At 44.0% G+C, this 25,946-nt stretch overlaps 1 protein-coding gene across 1 annotated transcript in view; it reads right to left on the reverse strand.

The window, feature by feature from the left end:
* LOC115469688 (lysozyme g-like) overlaps positions 1-25,507 on the reverse strand; it is a 54,812-nt gene extending 29,305 nt beyond the window's left edge. Inside the window, exons 1-3 of the mRNA XM_030202476.1 lie at positions 25,436-25,507; positions 10,217-10,263; positions 7,021-7,115 (exon numbers count right to left, since the gene is read on the reverse strand). Coding sequence (XP_030058336.1) covers positions 7,021-7,115; positions 10,217-10,263; positions 25,436-25,507 — 214 coding nt within the window. The remainder of the gene's footprint in view (positions 1-7,020; positions 7,116-10,216; positions 10,264-25,435) is intronic.
* Positions 25,508-25,946: the final 439 nt, after the last annotated feature.

Below are 25,946 nucleotides of genomic sequence, written 5' to 3' on the forward strand. Positions count from 1 at the left end.
CAGCCGCCAATACTAACGCTGTCCGGCCGCTGCTGCGTCTCCTGTTGAGCAGCAGCGGCCGGTACAAAAGAAAAAAGCCAAAAAAAGATTTTAAACCTGAAACACGGCTCCGTAGACAGCCATCTGGCATTGGCTGTCATCTCTGCAGCCGCTCCTCCTCTCCCCTCTGACGTCGCTGCGCTCCGGGGTCTTACTGCAGGGGCAGTGATGTGGAGGGGAGAGGAGGAGCGGCTGCAGTGACGACAGCCAATGCCAGATGGCTGTCTACGGAGCCGCGTTTCAGGTTAAAAATCTTTTTTGGGCTTTTTTCTTTTTGTACCAGCCGCTGCTGCTCCACAGGAGAAGCAGCAGCGGCCGGACAGCATTAGTATTGGCGGCTGCGGGTGGCGAGGGAGTTGATGTGCCCGAGGGGGGGGTAGGGGCTTTGGTGATGCGGCAGGGGGAGGGTCTTGGGTGATGTGCTGAGGGGGGGGGACACTGAGAGCTGATTGGTAGGCAGGGGGAGGAGTAGAGAAACACACTCTGCGTGTTTCCCTACCCCTCCCCCTGCCTGGCTCGCGGTTTTTTCAGGGCAGGGGCTTGGGTGTTGCGCTGAGGGGGGGCACTGACAGCTGTTTCCCAGGCAGGGGGAGGAGTAGGGAAACACGCGTGTTTCCCTACTCCTCCCCGTGCCTTGGAATCAGCTGTCAGTGACATCACTGACGTCAGTGCATTCTAAACTGCCTAGCAGACCACCTCCGAGGGAGCCACGGTACTAGGCACATTAGAACGTTGGAGGTGAGAATTATTATATAGGAAGACTGCATAAGTTAAAGCAACATAAGTGTTGAACAGGTGAATAAGGGGTTGAGTTAAAAGCAACCTTAAAAGGGTGGGCTTTTAGCCTGGATTTGAATAGAGCCAGAGAAGGAGCATGATGTATCAACTCAGGAAGCTTATTCCAGACATATGGTGCCAGGGATGGGTAGTGGAAATTCACTGAAAGACTAGGGGTACAATGCAGTAGGGAAGGCTGTTTGGAATATTATACAACAAATTTTGCCCATAACTGATGACCTGACTTATTCAATTGTAATTTTTAAGTCCATTCATGCAACTTTTGATTTGATCTCCCCGCAATCAAAACTATTGGATATTCTCCTCACTATTGCTCAATGGCATATTTTGCAAAACTGGAAAAATGCACATTTGCTGAATATTCACTTCTGGTAGAATACAGTCCTGCAGCATCAGAAGTTTGAGCTCACCATGGCTGTGAAAAGTCGGACAATAGTATCTAAGAAAAAAATTTGGTCTATTTTGGACAACTACCTCCAAACTATTCAGGCCACACCTTAAACCTGTACAAAGGACTTATTTGTTAAACACCTGGATGCTTTCCCTTCCTTTTTTCTCTTCTTTCCTTTCTCTTTTTTCCTTTCCCACCTGTTGTGTTTATTGCTTCCTATGTTTTTCCATCATTGTTTTCCTGTTTTTGTATATTTGGAAATTAATAAAATATTTTGAGAAAAAAAATACAGTAGGGACAGTGCTTAGAGGGACATCAAAAGCTGAATCCTTCGGTGTCTGGGATTATATATAATGAAGCAAATAATATGTTACAAATGCACATACACTATAACAACTCATTTACTCTAAGGAAACCCTACACCTACTCTAGTAGAAATCATGTGCACCTTTGTCCAAATTCTGTGAATCTCATGAACAGAGGCTGCTACTCTTAAGTGGAGGAGTGGCCTAGTGGTTAGGGTGGTGGACTTTGGTCCTGAGGAACTGAGTTCAATTCCCACTTCAAGCACAGGCAGCTCCTTGTGACTCTGGGCAAGTCACTTAACCTTCCATTGCCCCATGTAAGCCACATTGAGCCTGCCATGAGTGGGAAAGCATGGGGTACAAATGTAACAAAAAAATTAACTGAAATAATGCTGCCTACTCCATTGTATCCCCTTCCTTATCCTGCTGCTGGGGAGGATGTAGTCAAGACATCTAACATAGTTGGGTTTCAAAGGGGAATTCTAAAAGAAAGGTTCACAACCAATTACTAGACAGTATGCTGGATGTGTGGTCGTACCCAGTATTTATTTTCAATTTCTTTTATACTGCCCTCAAACTATGAAAGCAGTATACGTTCAGGGGGATTTATAATCTGAGTTTCTACCTGAAGCAATGGAAGGTTAATGAGCCCTTTTATTCAAGCTTAGCATGCACTAGTGACATTAGCATGCGCTAAGGGTAGATTCTATATATGGCACCTAAAAATTCCATGTGGAAATAAGCGTATTCTATAAAATTTAGGCGTGGTATATATAATACACTTAGTTGATACCGCAGCGCCTAAATCTAAGTGTGTTCATTTACACCAATAAAAACCTGGTGTAAATCTGTGTGTGTAGATTTAGGCGCACTGACCTGTATTTCTGTAATTACGTGTGAAAATTTTGGAATGCCCACAAAACGCCCATAAACATGTTCCTTTTCAGCTGCATGTGTTTATTTTGAACTGCCCACTTGCAATTTAGGCACAGTTCTTTATAGAAAACGCTTAGGGATTTCCACACATAAATTGTAATTATTGCCAATTAGCACTCATTATTGCTTGTTAGGTGCTGTTAAAAATGCTAATTACCCCAGCCCACCAATTAAGTTATGCACGCATCTCTGTGCGGAATCTAGGCACCATATATATAATCCGGGGGTAAATGCTAAGAAGCCCATAGGTATAAAATGGCCTCTAAGTTACTTGCCCAAGATCACAATGAGCTGCAGTGGGATTTAAACCAAGCTCCCTTGGCTCTCAGCCTGCTGTTCTAGCCATTAGGCTACTCCTCCACTTCTGGAAGTAATGTGTGGACAGGAACAGTTACAAGAGAATGAGAACATTATATGTATTTTTCTTTCTTTGTAATGCTTAACATTTCTTATATAATTTTTGGAAAGTGTTTCCTTTGGGTGAGAGGTCTGAGTGACCACCCTATGAGTAGGGCCCTGAAAGAGAACATTGTTGTCCCACAGGGCCCCTGAAGACAAAGGAAAGAGGAAGGCTTTTCCCTTCATAGAGATAGTCCTCTGGATCCCAAGAGCAGACGATACCTTTATGGTTATATTTCCAGTCATCTTAAATCATAAAATAGAAATACTACTACTACTACTACTATTTAGCATTTCTATAGCGCTACAAGGCGTACGCAGCGCTGCACAAACATAGAAGAAAGACAATCCCTGCTCAAAGAGCTTACAATCTAATAGACAAAAAATAAATAAAGTAAGCAAATCAAATCAATTAATGTGAACGGGAAGGAAGAGAGGAGGGTAGGTGGAGGCGAGTGGTTACAAGTGGTTACGAGTCAAAAGCAATGTTAAAGAGGTGGGCTTTCAGTCTAGATTTAAAGGTGGCCAAGGATGGGGCAAGACATAGGGGCTCAGGAAGTTTATTCCAGGCGTAGGGTGCAGCGAGACAGTAGGCGCGAAGTCTGGAGTTGGCAGTAGTGGAGAAGGAAACAGATAAGAAGGATTTATCCATGGAGCGGAGTGCACGGGAAGGGGTGTAGGGAAGGACGAGTGTGGAGAGATACTGGGGAGCAGCAGAGTGAGTACATTTATAGGTTAGTAGAAGAAGTTTGAACAGGATGCGAAAACGGATAGGGAGCCAGTGAAGGGTCTTGAGGAGAGGGGTAGTATGAGTAAAGCGACCCTGGCGGAAGATGAGACGGGCAGCAGAGTTTTGAACCGACTGGAGAGGGGAGAGGTGACTAAGTGGGAGGCCAGCAAGAAGCAGATTGCAGTAGTCTAAACGAGAGGTGACAAGGGTGTGGATGAGGGTTTTGGTGGAGTGCTCGGAAAGAAAGGGGCGGATTTTATGGATGTTGTAAAGAAAGAAACGACAGGTCTTGGCAATCTGCTGGATATGAGCAGAGAAGGAGAGAGAAGAGTCAAAGATGACCCCAAGGTTTCGAGCTGAGGAGACAGGGAGAATGAGAGAGCCATCAACAGAAATAGAAAATGGGGGGAGCGGGGAGGTGGGTTTGGGGGGGAAAATGAGAAGCTCGGTTTTGGTCATATTTAATTTCAGGTGGCGTTGAGACATCCAGATAGCAATGTCAGACAAGCATGCTGAAACTTTGGTTTGGATGCAAGGTGAGATATCAGGGGTAGAAAGGTAGATTTGGGAGTCATCAGCATAGAGATGGTAGGAAAAGCCATGGGATGAGATTAATGAGCCAAGGGAAGAAGTGTAGATAGAAAAGAGGAGGGGACCAAGAACAGAACCCTGAGGTACGCCGACAGGCAGAGGGATAGAAGTAGAAGAGGAGCCACCAGAGTGAACACTAAAGGTGCGGAGGGAGAGGTAGGAAGAGAACCAGGAAAGGACAGAGCCCTGGAATCCAAGTGAGGACAGGGTATCGAGAAGTATGCTGTGATCGACAGTGTCAAAAGCAGCGGAAAGATCAAGAAGAATGAGGATGGAATATTGACCTCTGGATTTAGCCAGTAATAGGTCATTGGAGACTTTAGTAAGCGCAGTTTCGGTTGAGTGGAGAGGGCGAAAACCAGATTGTAGTGGGTCAAGAATAGCATGTGAGGAGAGAAAATCAAGGCAGCGGCGGTGAACAGCACGCTCAAGTAATTTGGAGAGAAAAGGAAGGAGGGAGATGGGTCGGTAATTAGAGGGACAAGTAGTGTCGAGTGAAGGCTTCTTAAGGAGAGGTGTGACCACAGCATGTTTAAAGGCAGCAGGGACAGTCGCAGTGGAAAGTGAGAGGTTGAGAATGTGACAGATAAAAGGAATAAGAGCAGGAGAGATGGCATTAAGAAGGTGGGTGGGAATGGGATCAGAGGAACAGGTGGTACATTTTGAGGAAGAAAGAGAGAAAATCCCTCTCACAAATGATATAAAGTAACACAATATGGTGATGTCTGCAGGCACTGGAATGTCTCTGGCCCAACTAGCACTCCGGCAACTGGCTTTCCTCTCGCTCTCCTCCCCATGCTGCTGCACTGTCAGATGGTTGCTTCCTTTGCAAATCATTTATTGGGAAATCCAGTAGCCACTGCCAATTTGTGTCTCCATCTGGCTGCCTTAAAGGCTGTCTGCATAGAGCTCATCTTCCTGCTATCCTACAGAGGTGCTGTGGTCCCAGTATCGCTTTGCAACTTCAACATATATGGCTGGCTGTCAGACTGTTTGCCTACTTGGAGGTCTTTCTCCTGATTTCCCAATGAGGTCCTGCACTGTTAGACACACTGAGCCTCTGCCCTCCAGTCTGATCCCATCTCCACCTCACCCTTCCCACCTTGGTCCTCCTGCCTTAGTTCTTCTGCAAAACACTGAACACTGTCCAGATGTGCAGTACAACAGATGCAAGTAGAATAAGAATTGCAATCATTGAAAAATCTGTATTTCAGTCTTTATTTCATCACCAGGAGGGATGTGGAGGGAACAAAATTATTATTATTATTATTATTATTTATTACACACGTTTTAAATGCCAATTGAAGATTGGGTAAATAAATATTTGCATACAATGGAAGCAGTACATACAAATCAATCTCATGCATATTCATGGTGGAGATCTTGAAAATGCGACTGGGTTGTGGCCAGCAAGGACCATGGTTGCCCACTCCTGATGTAAAAGGTGAAGAGAAATTTGGTTGCCTAAATAACATAGTAACATAGTAGATGACGGCAGAAAAAGACCTGCATGGTCCATCCAGTCTGCCCAACAAGATAAACTCATATGTGCTACTTTTTGTGTATACCTTACCTTGATTTGTACCTGTCCTTTTCAGGGCACAGACCGTGTAAGTCTGCCCAGCACTATCCCCACCTCCCAACCACCGGCTCTGGCACAGACCGTATAAGTCTGCCCAGCACTATCCCCGCCTCCCAACCACCAGTTCTGGCACAGACCATTTAAGTCTGCCCAGCACCATCCCCGCCTCCCGCCACCGGCTCTGCCACCCAATCTCGGCTAAGCTCCTTAGGATCCATTTCTTCTGAACAGGATTTGGTTGCCTAAGTGATAAAAGGAAGGAGAGGAGATTCGGAGGTTTCCTTAAAAGGATTCACAAAGAGGGAAAGCTGGAAGAGGAATCCCCAAAGATAACAAGTAGAGGAGAAGGAGATGAAGAATTATATCCAAGCTATGAGAAGGTCATGCACATTGGAGCAAAGAATTGCCCTATTCAGAGGTCCAAAGGTAACCCCCCCCAAAACCAGGAAAGGGCTTCGGGCTCAGCGATGGATATAAATTCCAAGGAATCACAGATACAGATCTTGTATTTCTTAAGCTTCTGCTACTGAAAAATGGCTTGCAACATTTCTGTTTATTCTCATGTCTACATGTGTTTCTGACAACTTATACCTAAACACCCAACCAGCCTCCTTGTGACTCTCTTTAAAGAGTTCACAGACAGATTTACTAAGCTGTGGAAAAAATGGCCTTATGGCACTTGCACATTTTTTACTCATACACTAAGGCCATTTTTACTGCTTCAGTAAAATGGCCGATTTGTCAATTTTTGTGTTAATGGTCATGTGCTAATGTTGCTATCAGCATGTGGCCATTAAAAAAATTACCGAGAGAATATTTACTGACACCTATATTTTAGGTGGTAAGGGCTCATAGGGTAATCCTTGGTAACCAGTTAGTGCATGGTAATGTAGCTGTGCTAACTGATTAGTGCAGGAATACCCACTTTCTGCCCCCTTACACGCCTCCTCCAAGATAAAATAAAAAGTCATTTTTAGCATATGGTTAGCACGCGCCAATTTGACAGTTACTGCAGAATGCCCAAGCATGTCTTGTGGTACATCATTTTAAGCTGAGGTTCCACAGCTTAGTGAAAGGGCCCCTTAGACATTTTGGCACCTGGGCCCTGGGGATAAGATTCTATCCCTCCCTCCCCCCCCCCCCCCCAATGAATCCAGGCCTGGTTTTGTAAGAAACCCCAATTCATAGGAGAAGAGTATGAGGATGACCCTGAAGCATAAAAGTAGTTCAACTGTTAAACAGTACTTACCACAGTTGGATACATTATTACGTCCTGCAGTTAAACAGGATGCTCCAGATGTATGAACCTTCATAATGTTTCCATAGCGTCCTGATACCTCAGAAGTAGCTGTAAAAAGGAAAATGTGGGTTGTTACCTCAGAAGTGGCTGTTTAAAAAGGAAAATGTGGGTTGTTACCTCAGAAGCAGCTGTAAAAAAGGAAAATGTGGGCTGTTTTTAGTTTTTGCACTTATAGTATTGCTGACATTATAAAAAGTGCATCAGCCCTGAGGTTCTCTCATTGCTCTGTCTTCATTTTCATTGTTTTTATAATTTTACCAACACTTCCTAAAATCTACATGCAATTGTATGTTTAGAATGCAGTGATGATCTATTCCAACAATCATTTGCATTTATTTATCAAGCACTCAGGTCTACCAAATTCAGAAGGCAGGTAGTTGGGCAAATATTGGAAGATATTTGGGGACAGGCACATTTCTATGAACTTCCAGAAAGACATTCCCTTGAATGTTCCTATTGTCCGCCATGGCTATGGGCAAAAATATTCATTACATTACAAAACAGACTTATTCCACTGTTCCCTCATAGTTCTAAGCAGATTGCAATGTAACCAATCACAGATTAGGAATTACATGTCAATTAGGAAAAAAATTTTTTTAATTACTTTTATCTATTAAATAAATGTTCATGGAACAAGTGTGTCTTCAAATGTTTCCTAAAAAGTGAATAAGATCTAATCTGCCTGACTTCTATGGGTATAGATTTCCAAATCTGAGCACCTTGATATGATACCGTCATAATATAGTTTATTTTAAACTGATATTGCGTTGGTTGGGGATAATGTAAAATACTTTCATCTTGTAAAGATATACCCAACCTCCTTAAAGGAAGACAAATAATATCCATTAGGTAAGAAGGTACATTTCCAATTCGAATATTAACCGACACAGCGAAGGTGACAAATGACGCTAAATTCAACAACAAGGTGTAAAATTAAATTTTAATAGGCAGAATCAAGATTCTACACGAATCATGTTTCAGCTATAGTGCCTTCTTCAGGAATCTCTGTGAAACCACCATGGTTTTATTGAATAACAGTGTTGCTGTTTTCAAAGCAATAGTGTCAATATGAAGCAACCGTCACGATGCAACACCAAATCTAACATCTCACTGCTTCACTGAGACTTTAGATTTGGCGTAGCATTGTGACATTTACTTCATATTGACACTATTGCTTTGAAAACAGCAATTCTGTTATTCAGTAAAACCATAGCAATGTCACAGAGACTCCTGAAGAAAACCCTATGGCCGAAACACGATTCGTGTAGAGTCTTGATTCTGCCTATCGATGAAAATGTAATTCTAAACCTTAGTGTTGGATACAGCGTCATTTGTCACCTTCGCTGTGTCTGTTGTTTTTCATCCCTGTGAAGGATTTTTCTTCTTGTGTTTTTCTGTTCAATTCAAATAATATATACACAATTGTACAAACTTTAAATTGTATCCTAACTAAAATCGGTAGCCAGTGGAAAGACTTTAGTAATGGGATAACACTATCAAATTTATATGCTCCATAGATCAGATGCACCACAAACATTTTGAATTCTTTGCAATTTGCTAAGAAATTGCTATTGATGTCCTAAAACATCGCAGTAATCAAGTTGAGATAGTAAAAGACTTTCAAATAACACTAATTGAAAAATAGATTGATCTAACAGTGGTCTAATCCTTCCTAACTTTCTTAAGAGGAAAAAAGCTTTCTATACAAGAAAATTAATTTGAATTTCAGGGTAGGAGGCAATGTCCTTCTGCAGATTAGGAATTGGTTATTGAACAGAAAACAAATAGTAGGGTTAAATGGCCATTTTTCTCAATGGATGAATAGTGGAGTTCCACAGGGATCTGTACTGGAACAGGTGCTATTTAACATATTTTTGTAAGTGATTTGGAAATCGGAATGATGAGTGAGGTGATTAACTTTGCAGATGACACAAAACTATTCAAAGTTGTCAAAACATATGCAGATTGTGAAGAACTGCAGGAAGACCTTAGGAAACTGGAAGACTGGGCACCCAAATGGCAGATGAAATTTAATGTAAACAAATGCAATGTGATGCACATTGGAAAACAATAATCCGAATTATAGTTAACTGATGCTGGGATCCACCTTAGAAGTCAGCACTCAAGAAAAAGATCTAAGCATCATTGTAGACAACAAGATCTTCTGCCCGTGTAGCGGTGGCCAAAAAAACAAACAGGATGTTAAGGATTATTATGAAAGGGATGCAAAATAAGACCAAGAATATTATAATGCCTCTGTATCACTCATGGTGCAACATCACCTATTGCATTCAATTCTGGTTGCTGTATGTCAAAAAAGATATAGTGGAATTACAAAAGGTTCAAAGAAGAATGACCAAAATGATAAAGGGGATGGAACTCCTCCCATATGAGGAAAGGCGAAAGAGGTTAGGCCTCTTCAGCTTGGAAAAGAGATGGCTGAGGGGGGGATATGATTGTGGTCTACAAAATCCTGAGTGCAGTAGAATGAGTAAAAGTGAATCGATTTTTCACTCTCAAGAAGTACAAAGACCAGGGGACTCTCAATTAAATCACATGGAAATACTTTTAAAACAAAAAGAAGGAAATATTTTTTCACTCAACAAATAGTTAAGCTCTGGAACTCATTGCCAGAAGATACAGTAACAGTAGTTAGCATATCTGGATTTGAAAAAGGTTTGGAGATGTTCCTGGAGGAAAGGTTCTTAGTGTGTTATTGAGATAGGCATGGGGAGAAGCCACTGATTGCCCCAGGATTGGTAGCATGGAATGTTGTTACTAATTTGATTTCTGCCAGGTACTTATGACCTGGATTGGCCACTGTTGGAAGCAGGATACTGGGCTAGATGGACCATTGCTCTGACCCAGTATGGCTTTGCTTATGTTCTTTTGTTATTTTGAGACAATGAAGCAGTAAGATAAACCCCCAATATTTTCAAGTCTAGCTCAAATTTAAAACTGGGTTCACTTTTATAACAGAGAGTATCACTCCAAATTTCATTTTCTTGGTCCAATAGAAGTAACTTTACTTTCTCTTTATTTAATTTTAGGCAGTATAGCCTAAATGTATTTATACATTCTGTAATTCTACTTCATGTCTCATCTGTTTTAAGAGCTGGTATTAAAATAGTTATGTCATCTGCATATATAAATATATGATAACCAGCTGCAGATAATTAATAGCCCAATAAACTCATCAATACATTAAATATTGTTGGGAAGGTGTATGTTGTATGGGGCAAAAATGCCCCAACTTTATCCCCTTTACAGACAATTTTGTACCGCATACAGCAACTTTCAAAAAATAATGGGTCTGATGTTCAGTGTAAATCAGTGTACTTGCTTATTGATTTACCTAGTTGTGTTTAAATGTATTTTCAGCTGACTCATGGGGTTAGGTCAGACAGCTGAATATAGGGTTCTAAAGTTAACCAAACAAGTTATCTGGTTAGATCGGGGGTTCTCAGCAGTGCCGTAGCGAGGGCTAATGGCACCCGGGGCGGGTCGCCGCTGCGCACCCCCCCCCAGGTGCAGCATGGCGCAACCCCCCCCCCCTCTGCGGCGCACCCCCCCCTGGAGCGCAAACCCCCCCCCCCCCCCCGGACCGCATTCTTACCTGCGGGAGGGCCGAACTGCCCCGAGTGCATGTCACTCGGAGCTGCGTCAGCCCCGCTGGTTCCCTGCTCTCTCTACCCCAGAACAGGAAGTAACCTGTTCCGGGGCACAGAGAGCAGGGAACCAGCGGGGCTGGCACCCCCTGAGCGTGTGCACCCAGGGCGGACCGCCCCTCCCGCCCCCCCCCCCTTCCTACAGCACTGGTTCTCAGTCCAATCTTCGGGACTCACCAAGCCAGTCTGGTTTTCAAGATATCCACAATGGACATGCATGAAATAAATCTGCATTCACCGCCTCCATTCTATGCAGATCTGCCTCATGCATATTCATTGTGGGTATCCTGAAAACCTGACTGGCTGGGTGTGTCCCAAAGACTGGATTAGGAAGCCCTGGGTAACACTGTTACTTATGTGCAGTGGCGTTCCTAGGCTGGCTGACACCCGGGGCAGATCGCCGATGCGCCCCCACCCCAATGAAATTACACCCCCCCCCCAGGTGCATTTTTACCTGCTGGGGGGGTGCCGCGTACCTGTCGGCTCCGAGTCCACTCATTCCCTGCTGCTCCCTCTGCCCCGGAACAGGAAGTAACCTGTTCCGCACAGAGGGAGCAGCAGGGAAGGAATGAGCGGACTCGGCCAACAGGCGCACAGCACCCCCCCCCCCCCCCCCCAGTGGCATGCACCCGGGGCGGACCGCCCCCACCAACCCCCCCTTGGTACGCCACTGCTTATGCGATCCAACTTGACCCTAGTGCTATCCAGTTAACTTTTTGCCTTGCATCCCTGAAATGCTTCCTTGTGGCCCCAAATTTTTACATGGAATGATTTTATATGTTTAACATCAACGTTAACCTCATAAATTGTTTTGAATATCAGTCCCAATATTTTTTTTTATTCTTACCTGATTGATACATGAGTAACTCTCCCTTTTACAAAGTCGCACTAGCAGCTGCCAGTGCAGTAATGACACTAGCATGGCTTTGTAAAAAGGGGGGGGGGGGGGGTAAGTCTGATTTAGAACATCAGAAATGCTATATTGGGTCATAAAGAAAGTCACCTACCCTAGCCTCTGACTGGGACAAATAGTAAAGCTTGGAAAAATTGTTCAAGGACACAGCATGAAGATTAGTTCATCTCCCCAACAAATTGTATCCCTATTATGCAGCTTTTATCATAGTTTTCCTTTTAATTTATTTTGTTAGATTTTGCTCACCCCTTTTTCAGTAGTAGCTCAAGGTGAGTTACATTGGATATTTCTCTGTCCCAGGAGAGCTCACAATCTAAGTTTGTACCTGAGGCAATGGAGAGTTAAGTGACTTGCCCAAGATCACAAGGAGCAGCAGCAGGATTTAAACCTGCCACCACTTGATTGCAAGACTGGTGCTCTAACCACTAGGCCACTCCTCCACTCTTTCCTTGCTTTCTGTTAACAGAGTCACTCAACTGCAATTCCCCCTCTCTGCCCCCCACCATACACACATTTCTTATGATTATGTGTACCACACAATGCTGAGTCTGGCTACACTGCTAAGTGAAGTTGTAACCAGTAAACTGGAATATTGTAACTCTTTGTATCAGGGCATGCCAAAGTCCTTAAACAACTACAACTGGCCCAGAATATAGGAGCCTATTACTGGGGAAGAAGGGCATATGACACCTTTACTATATAATTTATATTCTGCTTCCTGCCCAGTATATTTCAGAGTGCAAATTGTTTTTAGCTTTGGTGATCAAATTGACCCTTACTTATCATTCAGAGTTTATGAGGTCCTTATGTGTCTACAAGGACCCTTGGCTTACCACAGCAAGCCTAAGATGAAACTGGTTAGTACCAGGTAGGGGGCATTTGGAGTTTATACCCTGGTGTTGTGGAATAGACCCCCTACACGTTCTAGTTAGAGAAGAATTAGACTCAGTTCAGGACGCTCATCATGGCTTTCTAGCTGTGCTTTTGGGTGATTTTATTAATTCGTTGTACTGTTTTGTACTATTGCATTTTATTTTTAGCTATTAAGTGTTGAAGTAATATTGTATTCTGCTTTCAGTTTACTACAGAAGGATAGATAGTCAAAGTAGTCACTTGTACATCATTGTATGTTCGTAACCCTAGTCATTCTAATTTGGTTTCCCTTCTATCCCAGCTCAACAGGAACCCACCCAAACATGAATCCAAACCATAATTACCTGATGCTAGGGTCCACCTTAGGAGTCAGCACTCAAATCTGCCCCGTGTTGTGGTATCTACACACCCTTTAAAGCCATTTCAAGTCTATTCCTTGTGCTATAACTTCTGATTATTTGTTCCCTGAAAACGTGACTTGTTCTGATTGGTCCTAGATAATGCAACTTTTCTGACTGGTTCCTTGAAACCATTTAAAAAGAGGAACTCCTCTTCTGCATTGCCCTTTGATAGGTCTTTAGTGAGTGTTCCAAGATGTGCTACTACTTCTGTTTCTCTCCTATTACTAAAGTGCCTTAGTTTATGGCTGAACCATTGAGTCTGTCTGCCCAGGGCCCATTCACTCCTAGCTATACCACTGGATAGGTGCTCATTTTGTGGAAATATGATGCTCAAGTTGAGACGTTCACATTTTCACCATTGTTTTGCAAAAGCTCTGTCAACAGGAGTGGCCTAGTGGTTAGAGTGGTGGACTTGGTCCTGAGGAACTGAGTTCAATTCCCACTTCAGGCAGAGGCAGCTCCTTATGACTCTGGGTAAGTCACTTAACCCTCCATTGCCACATTGAGCCTGCCATGAGTGGGAAAGCAAAGGGTACAAATGTAAAAAAAAAAAGTCTTTTATAAAATCTATTTATAAGGAGTGTAATTTCCAGCTCATAAAGCCAGGGTGTCCATCTTTCGTTTCAATAATACGGTCGGGGACACCCAAATCTCAACATTTAGGTCGACCTTAGAGATGGTAGACCTAAATGTTGAGATGGTTGACCTTAGAGATGGTCGTCCCCGGTTTTCAGCCATAATGGAAACCAAGGATGCCCATCTCAAAAACGACCAAATCCAAGCCCTTTGGTCATGGGCGGAGCCAGAATTTGTAGTGCACTGGTACCCCTGACATGCCAGGACACCAACCGGGCACCCTAGGGGGCACTGCAGTGGACTTCAGAAATTGCTCCCAGGTGCATAGCTCCCTTACCTTGGGTGTTGAGCCCCCCAAAACTCACTCCCCACAACTGTACACCACTACCATAGCCCTAAGGGGTGAAGAGGGGCACCTACATGTGGGTACAGTGAATTTTGGAGGGCTCACATTTACCACCACAAGTGTAACAGGTAGGAGGGATGGGCCTGGGTCCACCTGCCTGAAGTGCACTGCACCCACTAAAACTGCTCCAGGGACCTGCATACTGCTGTCAGGGAGCTGGGTATGACATTTGAGGCTGGCATAAAGGCTGACAAAAAAAATTTAAGTTTTTTTTAGGGTGGGAGGGGGTTGGTGACCACTGGGGGAGTAAGGGGAGGTCATCCCCGATTCCCTCCAGTGGTCATCTGGTCAGTTCGGGCACCTTTTCACGGCTTAGTCACAAGAAAAAATGGACCACGTAAAGTCAGCCAAGTGCTCGTCAGGGGCGCCCTTCTTTTTTCCATTATCGGCCGAGGACGCCCATCTCTTAATCACACCCCAGTCCCGCCTTCGCTACGGTGCTGACACGCCCCTGTGAACTTTGGCTGTCCCCACGACGGGATGCAGTTGAGGATGGCCAAAATCGGCTTTCGATTATGCCGATTTGGGCGACCCTGAAAGAAGGACGCCCATCTCCCGATTTGTGTCGGAAGATGGGCGCCCTTCTCTTTTGAAAATAAGCCTGATAATTAACTAGACTAAAAACAGAAAACACAGGCCACAGAAGGGTTACCATATGGCTCCAGAAAAAGGGGGACAGATTGAACCAGTCTGGGGTTTACTTCCATTGCTTTCAATGGAAGCAAAACCCGAACCGGATCAATGTGTCCTCCTTTTTCTGGAGCCATATGGTAACCCTACAGGAATGCCATTATGTAAAAGGAGAGAAGACTTTCATTCACACAAGAGAACATCCGTAACCAATCATTCATTCACCTGCTTTCTGTGCGCTTCAGCAAATATCACTATGAAAGGCTCAGCTTCTACCAAAAGCCAATTAAAACAGGTAAGACTTTAATAAGCTTCAGAAGGTTGTATATGTTCCTTTGAGTCTAATATATTGCGGCAAGGAGGTCCAGAGCACCGAAGCCAAGAAGTAGAAGGCACTATTTCTTATGGATTCCCATCTTGTATGAGAAGATAATAGTAGACTTCTATCATTCAGAGACCTTAGGGTTCAGGTAAGGGTATAAGGAATGACAAATGATTCAAATAAAGAGGGACTCCCTGATGTAGGACTTTGTGTGTTATAACTAAAACCCTGAACCGAATTCTATACTCTATTGGAAGCCAGTGTAACTGTTTCAGGAGTGGAGTCACATGATTCCTATGCTTTGCTCGATAGAGCAGTCTAGCGGCTGCGTTCTGCAACGTTTAAAACCTTTTCAAATTTGATTTTGAAAATTCTGCATATATAATATTACAATAGTCATAACGGGTATTAACATATGCATAGTAGAGGGTGCGCAGAGCATCAGGGTCCAAATAGTGATAGATAGATCTCAATTATTTATTTATTTACTCCATTTTTAGCCCGTCCTCCTGACAACGCCCAGACAGGGTTACAGAAGTTAAATTCATAATAATAAAACATAAAACAATACTTAATAATAAAAATGAAAACATTAATTTCAGATGGACAGAAAGCAATTCAATGTAACAGTAATATCAGGAAGTATTTTTTCACAGAGAGGGTAATAGATACCTGGAATGCCCTCCCGCAGGAGGTGGTGGAGATGAAAACGGTAATGGAATTCAAACATGCGTGGGATAAACACAAAGGAATCCTGTTTAGAAGGAATGGATCCATAGAATCTTAGTGGGGATTGGGTGGCAACACCGGTAACTGGGAAGCAAAACCAGTGCTGGGCAGACTTCTATGTTCTGTGCCCTGATCATGACTGAATAGATATTGATGGGCTAGAGTGTAAATTTTAAGGGGCATCAACATTAACTTCAGAACTTTTAGTACAAGAACAGTGCTGGGCAGACTTCTACAGTCTGTGCCCTGAGAATGGCAAGGACACATCAAACTCAGGCATACATATAAAGTATCATATACCATGTATAATGAGTTTATCTTGTTGGGCAGGCTGGATATCATTTACTATGTTACTGATTCCTCAGCATAAATTCTAACAATCTTCTAGAAATAGATAAGTTTTCACAGTCTTCCAACCCAATAAATCATTGATAGATCTTATAGCAGAAGACAACCTATTCCATAACTGAATCAAAAAGTTAGAGTAGGCTCACTCTAGGGGCGAAACAATCGCTTAGGAACATAGCTTGGCAATTTGTCAAAAAACATATTTGGGAGCCATACCATGAAAAACCAAGAAAGCTAACACCAACTTTGTAATAAAACAGCATTTATGAACAGGTAGCCAATGCAGTGCAGAAAAAATAGGTGTAATATGATCTCGAAAAACAATATTTTTTAAAAGTCTAGCAGCTGCATTTTGGACCCGTTGGAGTCATTTCACATTCCTTTTATGCAACCCTGCAAACAATATGCTGCAATAGCCAATGCATGAAATTACATAAGCATAAAGCAATTGAGCGAAATCAGACTCTAAAATAACTTCAAATCTTACGTAATTGGTGCAATCCGGTTTAGGATGGGTTGGAGAAAGATTTGCCGGAAACTCCAGTAATTAGGAATGTGAGGACAGTGCCGGGCAGACTTTTACAGTCTGTGTCCCACAAATGACAAGATGGATTCAGATAAACTGGAGTGGGCTTTGATGGCAACTCCAGAAGCTGGAGCATAAGGACAGAGCCGGGCGAACTTCTACGGTCAATGTCCCAGAAACGGCAAAGAAAGACCATGATCAAGAAGTAGCGTACCTAGCGTATTTGACACCCGGGGCCGATCATTTTTTAACACCCCCTCCTCTATATGAAAGTATTATTTTTAGTCATAATCCACGAGTCACACAACAAGGGTGTACCTAGGAAAGGCAGCATCTTAAACACTGCAGTGAGCACTAGAACATCAATACACCCATTGTAAAACTAACCAAGACATTAGTAAAAATGATCCTGCCAATAGAAAACCATGCCTTTTTCACAAATATAGGACACCGATACATCGTCACCAAGTAACCACAAACTAAAATTAAACTGAACCCCCAAGAGGCCAGATCCCGTATACAATGCAACACCATAGAAAAAAGTGATGCATGTCCCCTAGTACTGTGCAAAATATAAAGATAGCAGACATAAATTTGAAAAAACTGCCAATCACCACTTTACAAATTAACAAATAGAAATAAAACAAAAAATAGAAAATAAGATAATACCATTTTATTGGACTAATACATTTTTGAATTAGCTTTCAGAGGCCAAAACCTCCTTCCTCAGGTCAGTACAGTATACTGTTGTTACGGTCCTGTCTTGACCTAAGGATGGAGGTTTTGGTCTCTGAAAGTTAGTCAAAAATTGTTTTAAAATTAGTCCAACAAAAAGATCACCTTATTTTCATTTTCTATTTATCACCACAGCCACAATACTACTTTATTCTAAAGCAAATATATAAATCAGTCTTTTTTTCTACCTTTGTTGTATCTGGTTTCTGCTTTCCTCATCTTCTCTTTACTCTCTCCCTTCCATCCAGGATCTGCTCTCTTTGTCTCTCCCTTTCATCCAGTGTCTGTCTGCTTTCTCTGCCCCTTCCACTGTCTGCCCTCTCCCCCTTTCCATATGGTGTCTGCCAGCTTTCTCTGCCCCTTCCATCCACTGCCTGCCTTTTCTTTCCCTTCTATCCAGCATGCGCTCTCTCCTTTTTATATGATGCATTCCAACATCTCCCCATCTCGCCATCTTTCTCTCTCCACTCTCTGTTCCCCATCCATATCCATCTTCTGCTTATCTCCTGTCTATTTGACTTTTTTCTCTCCATGTTCACTGTCATTCCCTCTTACTCCCTCTCTCTCCTGTCCATAACCTCCCCTCTGTGTCTCTTTCCCTATTCCCCCATGTTCAGCATTTGCTCTGTGTCCCCATCCCTTCCCATGTTCTTCACCCTTCTTTCTCCCTCTCTCCTGCACTCCAAACCCAGGGCCAGTATCTCTCTCCCCTGCTTCATAGTACTGCATCTTATTCTCCCCCCTCCCCTGATCCAGCTTTTTCCCAGTCTCCTCTCCTTCATTCTTCCCACCTTTCTCTTCCCTCCCCTTCTTGCTTCCCTTAGATCTAGACTAGCATCACTCTCACTCCTTTCTCCACCCCCCCCCCCTTTTCCCATTCCCCTGCCATTGCTTTCCTTCCTCTTTCCACCACCCTTTCCCCTTAGGTTTGGCATCGCAGTCTCCACCCCCTCTTCCCCTTAGATGTGGCATCGCATACTTCTCTCTCCACCCCCCTTTCCCTTTGGTCTGGCTGGCTGACATTGCTCCCCCCCCCCCCCTAGACTAGTTCGGTATCGCTCTCCCCCTCATCACTCCATGCCCACTCCGCTTCTGCACGTCTTTAAACTTCGAGGCTTCTGGCAGCAGCAGCAGCATCAGCAATGTAAGCACTGCCTTCTGCCTGCCCCGTAAGCACCGTCTTTACAGCTTCCCGCGTAGGTGGGACGCTGTCCAGAGAAGGCTTCTAGGGCTGGCCGAAGGCAGCGCTTACATTGCTGATGCTGCTGCCAGAAGCCTTGAAGTTTAAAGACGTGCAGATTGGGGTGGACATGGAGCGAGAAGGGGACGAGTGGGGCGGACATGGAGCGAGAAGGGGACGAGTGATACCGCACTAGTCGGGGGACGGGGGGAGGAAAGGACACCCATGCAGCACCTCACCGCACTGCGGGGGTGGGGGTGGTAAAGACGGCAACACCGCACCAGTTGGGGGGGAGGAAGACGTCCATGGCAGCACCCCCTCACGAGCTTCACCCGGGGTGGTCCGCCCCCACCACCCCACCCTCGGTACACCACTGTGATCAAGTATATAATATCACGTTCATTGATGATTTAATCTTGAATTGATAATGAATGTGACTGTTGGGCAGACTGGATGGACCATTCAGGTCTTTATCTATTGTCACTTACTATGTTACTATGTAATAGAAGGAGGTCGAAATGTAATGCAAAGAAACCTTGTTTAAGAACAGCAGAGATTTGTGAGGAGAAAGTTAATCTTGAATCCAGTATTATCCCCCAGATATTTAAGACAAGAGACAATAGGGATTGTTCTATCAATTATTTTTTTTCTCAGGCTGTGCGTTAATGTGAGCATTAGTGTGCAGCAACTGAAAAAAATGAACACGGGTGCACTTACTGCCTCCTATTTAGGAGTTGTTAAGGGCGTGTAAATCAGTTAGCATACAGTAATGTCAGTGTTCTAAATGGTTTATGCTTCCACACTCATTCTCCACCCAAGACATGCCCCCAGCCCAAAATATTCCCCAAAAATAAATAGCACACGATTACCATACACTAATGCTTTAGCGCATCCTGCTTTAGCCCTTTTTTGCTTCATTAAGAATGCGTTAGCGCATAGCGTAGCTTCGTAAAAGGACCCCTTATATGCCTAAATATATGAGCTCAGACTTTTTTGGAATATCAGCCCCTAATTTGGGTGAATTTTCAGCTGAAAACTTGGACTCCTACATTTAGCTGAAAATAGGCATCTAAATTCAGGAAGATGATACCTAATTATTATATATAGCACTCAAAATTGCGCTTGCAAATTTGCCATGCAATTTAATTGCTTAGGGGCTATTTTACAAAGGGCTTGACGCACACCAATTTGTAACTACTGCTGGGCTACCACAGAAGCCCGGCTGTAGTTCCCACCCCCAGCGCATGCCATTTCCGGTGCTACAAATATATATTTTTGTAGCGCCAGGGATTACCCGGTGGTAATCAGGCAGCTTCATGTGCTACCCGGTTACCACTGGGTTAGTGCAGGATCCCTTACTATCACCTAAACAGGTGGTGGTAAGGGCTCCACCTGGAAGTAGCTGTGCGCCAATCCCTGTGATTAGTGCATGGCCATTTCCTTTTTTTTAAAAACCCAGCCATTTACCTACTGTGGTAAAAAGGGGGCCTCAGTATGCATCAAAACACGCTCTGACACTACCGCAGGCCCTCTTTTACCACAGTTGGTAAAAGGTGCCCTTAATGAGTCAACTAGTGCTGATAATTGGGCACTAACAGTCAATTATTGGCACTAATTAGCTAACTGGAATTTACTCACACATCTTTGTAATCGCTATTCTACAAAGATGTGCGTGTACATTTTTCCACGTGGATCCAAAAAGAGAGCACTGCCATGGAAGGGGCATGGGCAGGTCAAGGGTGTTTCTAGGAGTTGCCCACCGTGTTATAAAATTCAGGGGATCCACACATAATTTAGGCCCAGGGATTTACACCAGGGTTCTTTTTTTCTCTTAACTTTATTTAACTGTTCAGCAGGAACAATAACTGCACATAGAAATAACAGTACAGCATTAAAAGCTAAAAGAAAATATCCAAATAGAGAATCCCCAAAACAGCTGAATCCCCGCCATAGATCCAACACCAAAGAATAGAACAACCCTCTTAGTGGACTCTTATCCAATGGGGCTGAACCCAGATCAGATGCTTCATCTATTTCGCTGAAACATTTTACATAAACCCTAAAACCACCACATTCAGATCAGCCATCCACTCCCCTCCTTCCCCCATACACCAGGGTTCTTTTGATGTAAATCCTCGCACCTAAAGGTGTCCAACTGACAGTACCAATTATAAAATAGTGCTTAGCATGCATTTTATTGATTTGGGCACCATTTACAGAATTGAGTCATTTTCTGAACATTGGTCTCAGTACGATAAAATCAGTCCTTTTAAAAATATTTGAATTGTAAACTGTGACAGGGGTAAAATGGACTTCTGATGTTTGTGCAACTCATGCATTGACAATGTTACAGCTCCATGGGCAGAGCTGTATTGTTTTACTAACGTCAGAAGCCAAGTTTTCACTATCATAATATAGTAATCAATTATAAGTATCGTATTAAAAACACTATGGGGTCCTTTTACGAAGCTGCAGCAAAAGGGGGCCTGCGCTGGTGCATGTTTTTGGCACATGCCGAGGCCCCCTTTTACTGCAGCAGATAGAAAACAGGGTTTGTTTGTTTTTTAACTTTTAATTTTTATTCATTAAATAGACACCACATGATAACATATTATAACACCGTATGTCCAAGCAGTCTGTAACAGCCCACGCAGTAGCCAACTTCCACACAATCACTAATACAAACATTCTGCTCGTAACAATAACCACAAATATATATAATCGAACCCTCCCCCGCCCACTCAACTAGTAATCCCCCCAACCCAGCACTTACCCCCCCAACACCCCATCCCCCCCTCTACCCCCCTCTTACTAGTAATCACATCCAAATACCCACAAAGTTAAAAACCAAAACCCCCCTCCCAGAAGCTAACTAGACCCAGGAATCAATATAATGGCAGCTCTGGGGCTCAAACATTACAGTAAGATTTAACCACACTTTTACTACACCCACCACCCCAAGCTACCAGCCAAAAGTCTGCATAAACATGAATATAAGTGAAAATATTTGTGCTTCTCTTCTCAACCCCCAAACAAAACACCCCAAGCACCCCAACCATCCCTACCCTACCCCCAACCCATCTCTACTCCTCCCTCACCAAAATGGACGTGCGTCAAGTGAAGCACTTGCTGCACACCCATTTTGGGTGGGAGCACTTACTGCCACCCATTGAGGTGGTGGCAAGAGCTCCCACACTACCCCAGCAGTAACCAGGCAGCGTGCAGCACTACCCGCTTACTGCCAGGAACACACCGGCACTACAAAAATAAAAATAGTAGGGTGGGAACTACCGCTGGGCTGCTGCAGTATCCCGGAAGTACTTCCCTTTTAGCGAACAGTAAGCCCGCGTTGGGCTTACTGCCGCTTTGTAAAATGGCCCCTATAAGAGTTTTTTCAGAGATGCTATTTTTCAAAAGCCTCCTACGGTAATTATAATGGAGTAAATTTCAAGATTGAATCAGCTAACTCTGGGGCCCTATTACTAAAATGCATTAAAATCTGTGAGCTTCCTGAGCGCTAAGCCCAGATTTAATGCTAGGCCTTTATATTTTTTTTTAATTTTTTTTATATATATATATTTATTTTTTTTTGCAGGTCCTGTATTAATTTTTCCATTAGCTCACAAGAGCATTTAGAAGTTCCTATGTTAAATCTGTGTTATGAAGTTAGTGTGCGCTGATGCAAACGCACTAGCTGTATAATGCTTCCATGTCTATTCTCTACCCATGATATGCTCCCTCTCAAAAATATATTTTTAAAAATAAACAATGCACGATTAATGGCACACACACTGGCAAATTACCACAGAATGCTTTAATGAGTTTCGTGGTACGCCTTTTTTCACACACCAAATGCAGATTAGTAGGCCTTAACGCCCTTTAGTAAAAGGGCCCCTTGTTAACCAAGTAAATTTTCCTGTTTAAAATCTCCCCCCCTCCCCAACAGAAGAACTCCGTGTACCCAAAATCACTGCACAGATTTAGTTAGTCAGAAAAGAGGCTTGATTAGAGGCAGGCTCCACCATTTCGCTTGTTAGCATGATATAGCCAGATAAATAGAGGAGTTGGAATAACAGGCCTACAACTGGCCACAGCCTCCCAAGAGTTCTCCCTCCCAAAATGTTCAACAATCTCATCCTCCTCTCTCAACTCCAATTTTAAAAGGCAAGTGCTCCTCATAGGCCAATTGTGTCCTCCCAATCTCTAAACTCTGGTTTACAGAAGAAGACAGTTCTCTAAGGCATCAATCTCTGAACCCCATTCTCCCTTCAACTGTAGATCAGTCCCTCAACATTGCAGCTTCTACCTCCCTCCCCTCCCCTCCCCCATACACCTCCAAAGTGAGGTGATGGCAAATGAGCAAGAAAAGGTATATTTCGCTCCTGTTCACTAGGTTCCAGCATTATTTTGACAACACATGACACAATGTGTTGCCAGAGCAATGTTGAAGTGGACAGGCGAGAATATACTGCCTGTCCTCTCATTGTGATTTTACTTTGGGGATTCCTGGGAATGTGGAAGCTGTAGGTTAGATTAGGGGCATTCTACAGTTGAAGGGGGGAGGGAGGGAGGGAGTCAGGGAGACATTTTTCTTTTAAAAGTGGAGCTAGTTTGAAGCAGGGGCGTAGCCAGACGCCCAATTTTGGGTGGGCCTGGGCCCAAGATGGGTGGGCAGAAGAACTCCGCCCTGTCCCACAAGTGATTTGATCTCTCCCTCTCTTGTCTGCATGCCATATGGTCTTTTAAACATCCCCTCCCCCGAATACCTTTTAAATAGTAGATTTTCACCGTCAGCGAGCAGAAACTAATACACACTGCTCATGTTGGCCCCACAGCCTTCCCTCTGATGCAACTTCCTGTTTCCACATAGGCGGGAATACATCAGAGGGAAGGCTGCGGGGCCAGTGCGAATAGTATGTATCAGTCACTGCTCGCTACAGGCGACGATCTGCTATATACAAGGTACTGTATGCAGGAGAGACAGTTGTTGGGAGTTTTTGGTTGGTGGGGCTTGGGAATCCCTGCCAGCCACATCATAGGTGTGCTGCTACTGGGTGGGCCTGAGCCCAAAGTGGGTGGGCCCACCCAGGCCCACCCTTGGCTACGCCACTGGTTTGAAGCACAAAGGGAGGGAGCCATCATATGTTTGTTTGTTTTTTTTAACGTACTTAGCCAGTCAGTGCCAGTTTTCACTAGTAACCGCAAATTCAAGCCAATCAAACTTTGAGCAGCTAAATTTATCCAACTATTATAACAAGGTAAATGCAATTGAACAACCAGCTAAAAATAATTGTGCAAATATACTTAGTTTTCTTACCTGCTCATCGGGTTTTTGAATGTTTACCTGAGTGTTTGCAGTATTATTCTTTTATAAGAATTGTAACAGTCCTCATATTAGGAATGTGCTGTCATTTGAAAATAAAGTGGAAATAATGACATGTAAAGCCTGGCTAGGATAAGAGACGTCCATGTCAGGACATTCACAATTTGAAGTGTATTTTACAAATGGTTCAATGAGCACATGTGTTGCCTTTAGAAAATGAGTGCTTTGAAAATTTTTAGGAGGCCTGTTACGAAATTATCCATAGTGAGAGCAATTTAAAAATATATATTTAGGGAGTCATTTACTAACAGATAGCAACTGCCAATGCTGTTAATGCACTTTGGGGCGTGTTTATTAAAGAGCCTTAGGTTATTGCATTTAACACAGGTTAACAGCCAAAAACAATGTCCCTTAAGTTCAATGGCTCTGTGCTAACTGTTGGGTATTCAGCATTCCCCCTGCGGTTTCTACACAGACATATTCTCTAAGTCAGCTTGTTCAACCAGTGTGCCACGGCTGCTCCCCAGGTGTGCCATGGTCAAGAGCTGCATGGGAATCCTACAGAGTCTGCGGGGATTCCACTGGAATCCCCTCCAGGTCTGCGTGGATCCCGTGGTCATGGATGTAGCTCCTGCGGGGTTCACATGGGAGTTTACGAGCCTCTCAGTGACCACCTACTTATCCAGGGTCCTCCAAGACTTCCAAATACCACCTCCTCCTCCTCCCTTCAATAATTCAGTGCAGCCGCACTTGTTCTTTGCCTGGGCTGATGCAGCACGTCTCACACTGACACATGCGTGGGCCAGCAGCGTCAGAGGTCACCTGATGTACTGACGCATACGCATAGTGAACACCACATGCAGCTGGCCCGTGAATATGTCAGTGTGAGTCTTGCTGCATCAGCTTGGGCAGAGAGCAGGTGCAGCTGAGGTGAATAATTGAAGGGAGAACTTGCTGCACAGTGTCAGTTAACCGCGGTTTCCCAGAAAGTGAGGATTTTGTGTGCAAAGATACTTTTGATTTATATAGCATGGGGAGGGGGTGGGGTGCTGGAGAACATCAGGTCAGTAAAATAAGGGCAGGAGAGGGCATGGGAGGAGGGAGGAGGGCTACAGAGCATCGGGCCAGTAAAGGAAGACAGGAGAGACTGAGCATTGGACCAATGAAGGAAGGAAGGAAAGAGCATGGTGGGGGAGACAGAGGCTGGAGAGATTGGACTGTTTAAAAGAAGGTGAGAGAGAGCATTTGGAGGGAGGGCTGGAGAGCATCAGGCCAGTGAAGGAAGAAAGGAAAGAGAGAGCATTGGGGGAGGGCAGCTGGAGAGCATCGGATCATTGAAAGAAGGCAGGAGACAGCATGGGAGGGAGACCTGGAGAGCATCAAACTTGTGAAGGATGGCAGGAGAGAATATGGGGAGGAGTGGGGGTCTGGAGAATATGGGACCGGTGAAGGAAGGAAGGAGAAAGCATCAGGGTGGGGGTAGGAAGGAGGGATGGCTGGAGAACATCGTACCCTTGAAGGAAGGCTGGAGAGAGCATGGGAGGGAGAGAGGGCAAGAGAGAACATCTGGAGGGAGGTGGAAGGAAGGCTAGAGTACATCAGGCCAGTTAAGGATGGCAGGAGAGAGCATCAGAGGGGGAGGGAGAGAGGACATGCTCTAAGGCATGCTACTTTCAGGTGCTATGAGCACTGATGCCTATCACTATCTATTGAATTGGTGTTTGGTGAACTCACCTTGACTGCACATTTGACAGTTAGAATGTGGCATCTACTGCTTCCTGATTGCAGTGTGCCATCCACATCCATTCTCCTCCCGTACCCCATCCAGTCCTGGCCCCATCCCACACTAAGCAGTTAATGCTGGACTTTTACCTCACTGGCTGTTTTAATATAGCTGGCGCTTACAGTTTAACATGTGCTAAAACTTGTGCTAACAGCTTATTGCACCTTAGTAAAGATGCCCCTTTCTTGCAAGGCCCATTTTACATGTGTTAATGGTGTTAGTATGTGCTGTTAGTATATGACTCTGTTTGCTGGGTAAATGGTTATTTAAATGGGTAAATGGGCTATCTGAAATTTGTCCACCTCCCTAGGGCAAAAATACTCACTGATGGCTCTTTTAAGTTTGTTTGGCTGTTAGGACCTATTATATTATATGACTGCAGGTGCCCAGTACTTTCACCGTAGGCGCCTGCCTAGTCTGCATAATAGTTGTTGCCCCTCTGAATTTGTCTCTTATAGCCCC

The sequence above is a fragment of the Microcaecilia unicolor genome, chromosome 4 (genome assembly GCF_901765095.1).
Source record: "Microcaecilia unicolor chromosome 4, aMicUni1.1, whole genome shotgun sequence".
NCBI lineage: Eukaryota > Metazoa > Chordata > Amphibia > Gymnophiona > Siphonopidae > Microcaecilia > Microcaecilia unicolor.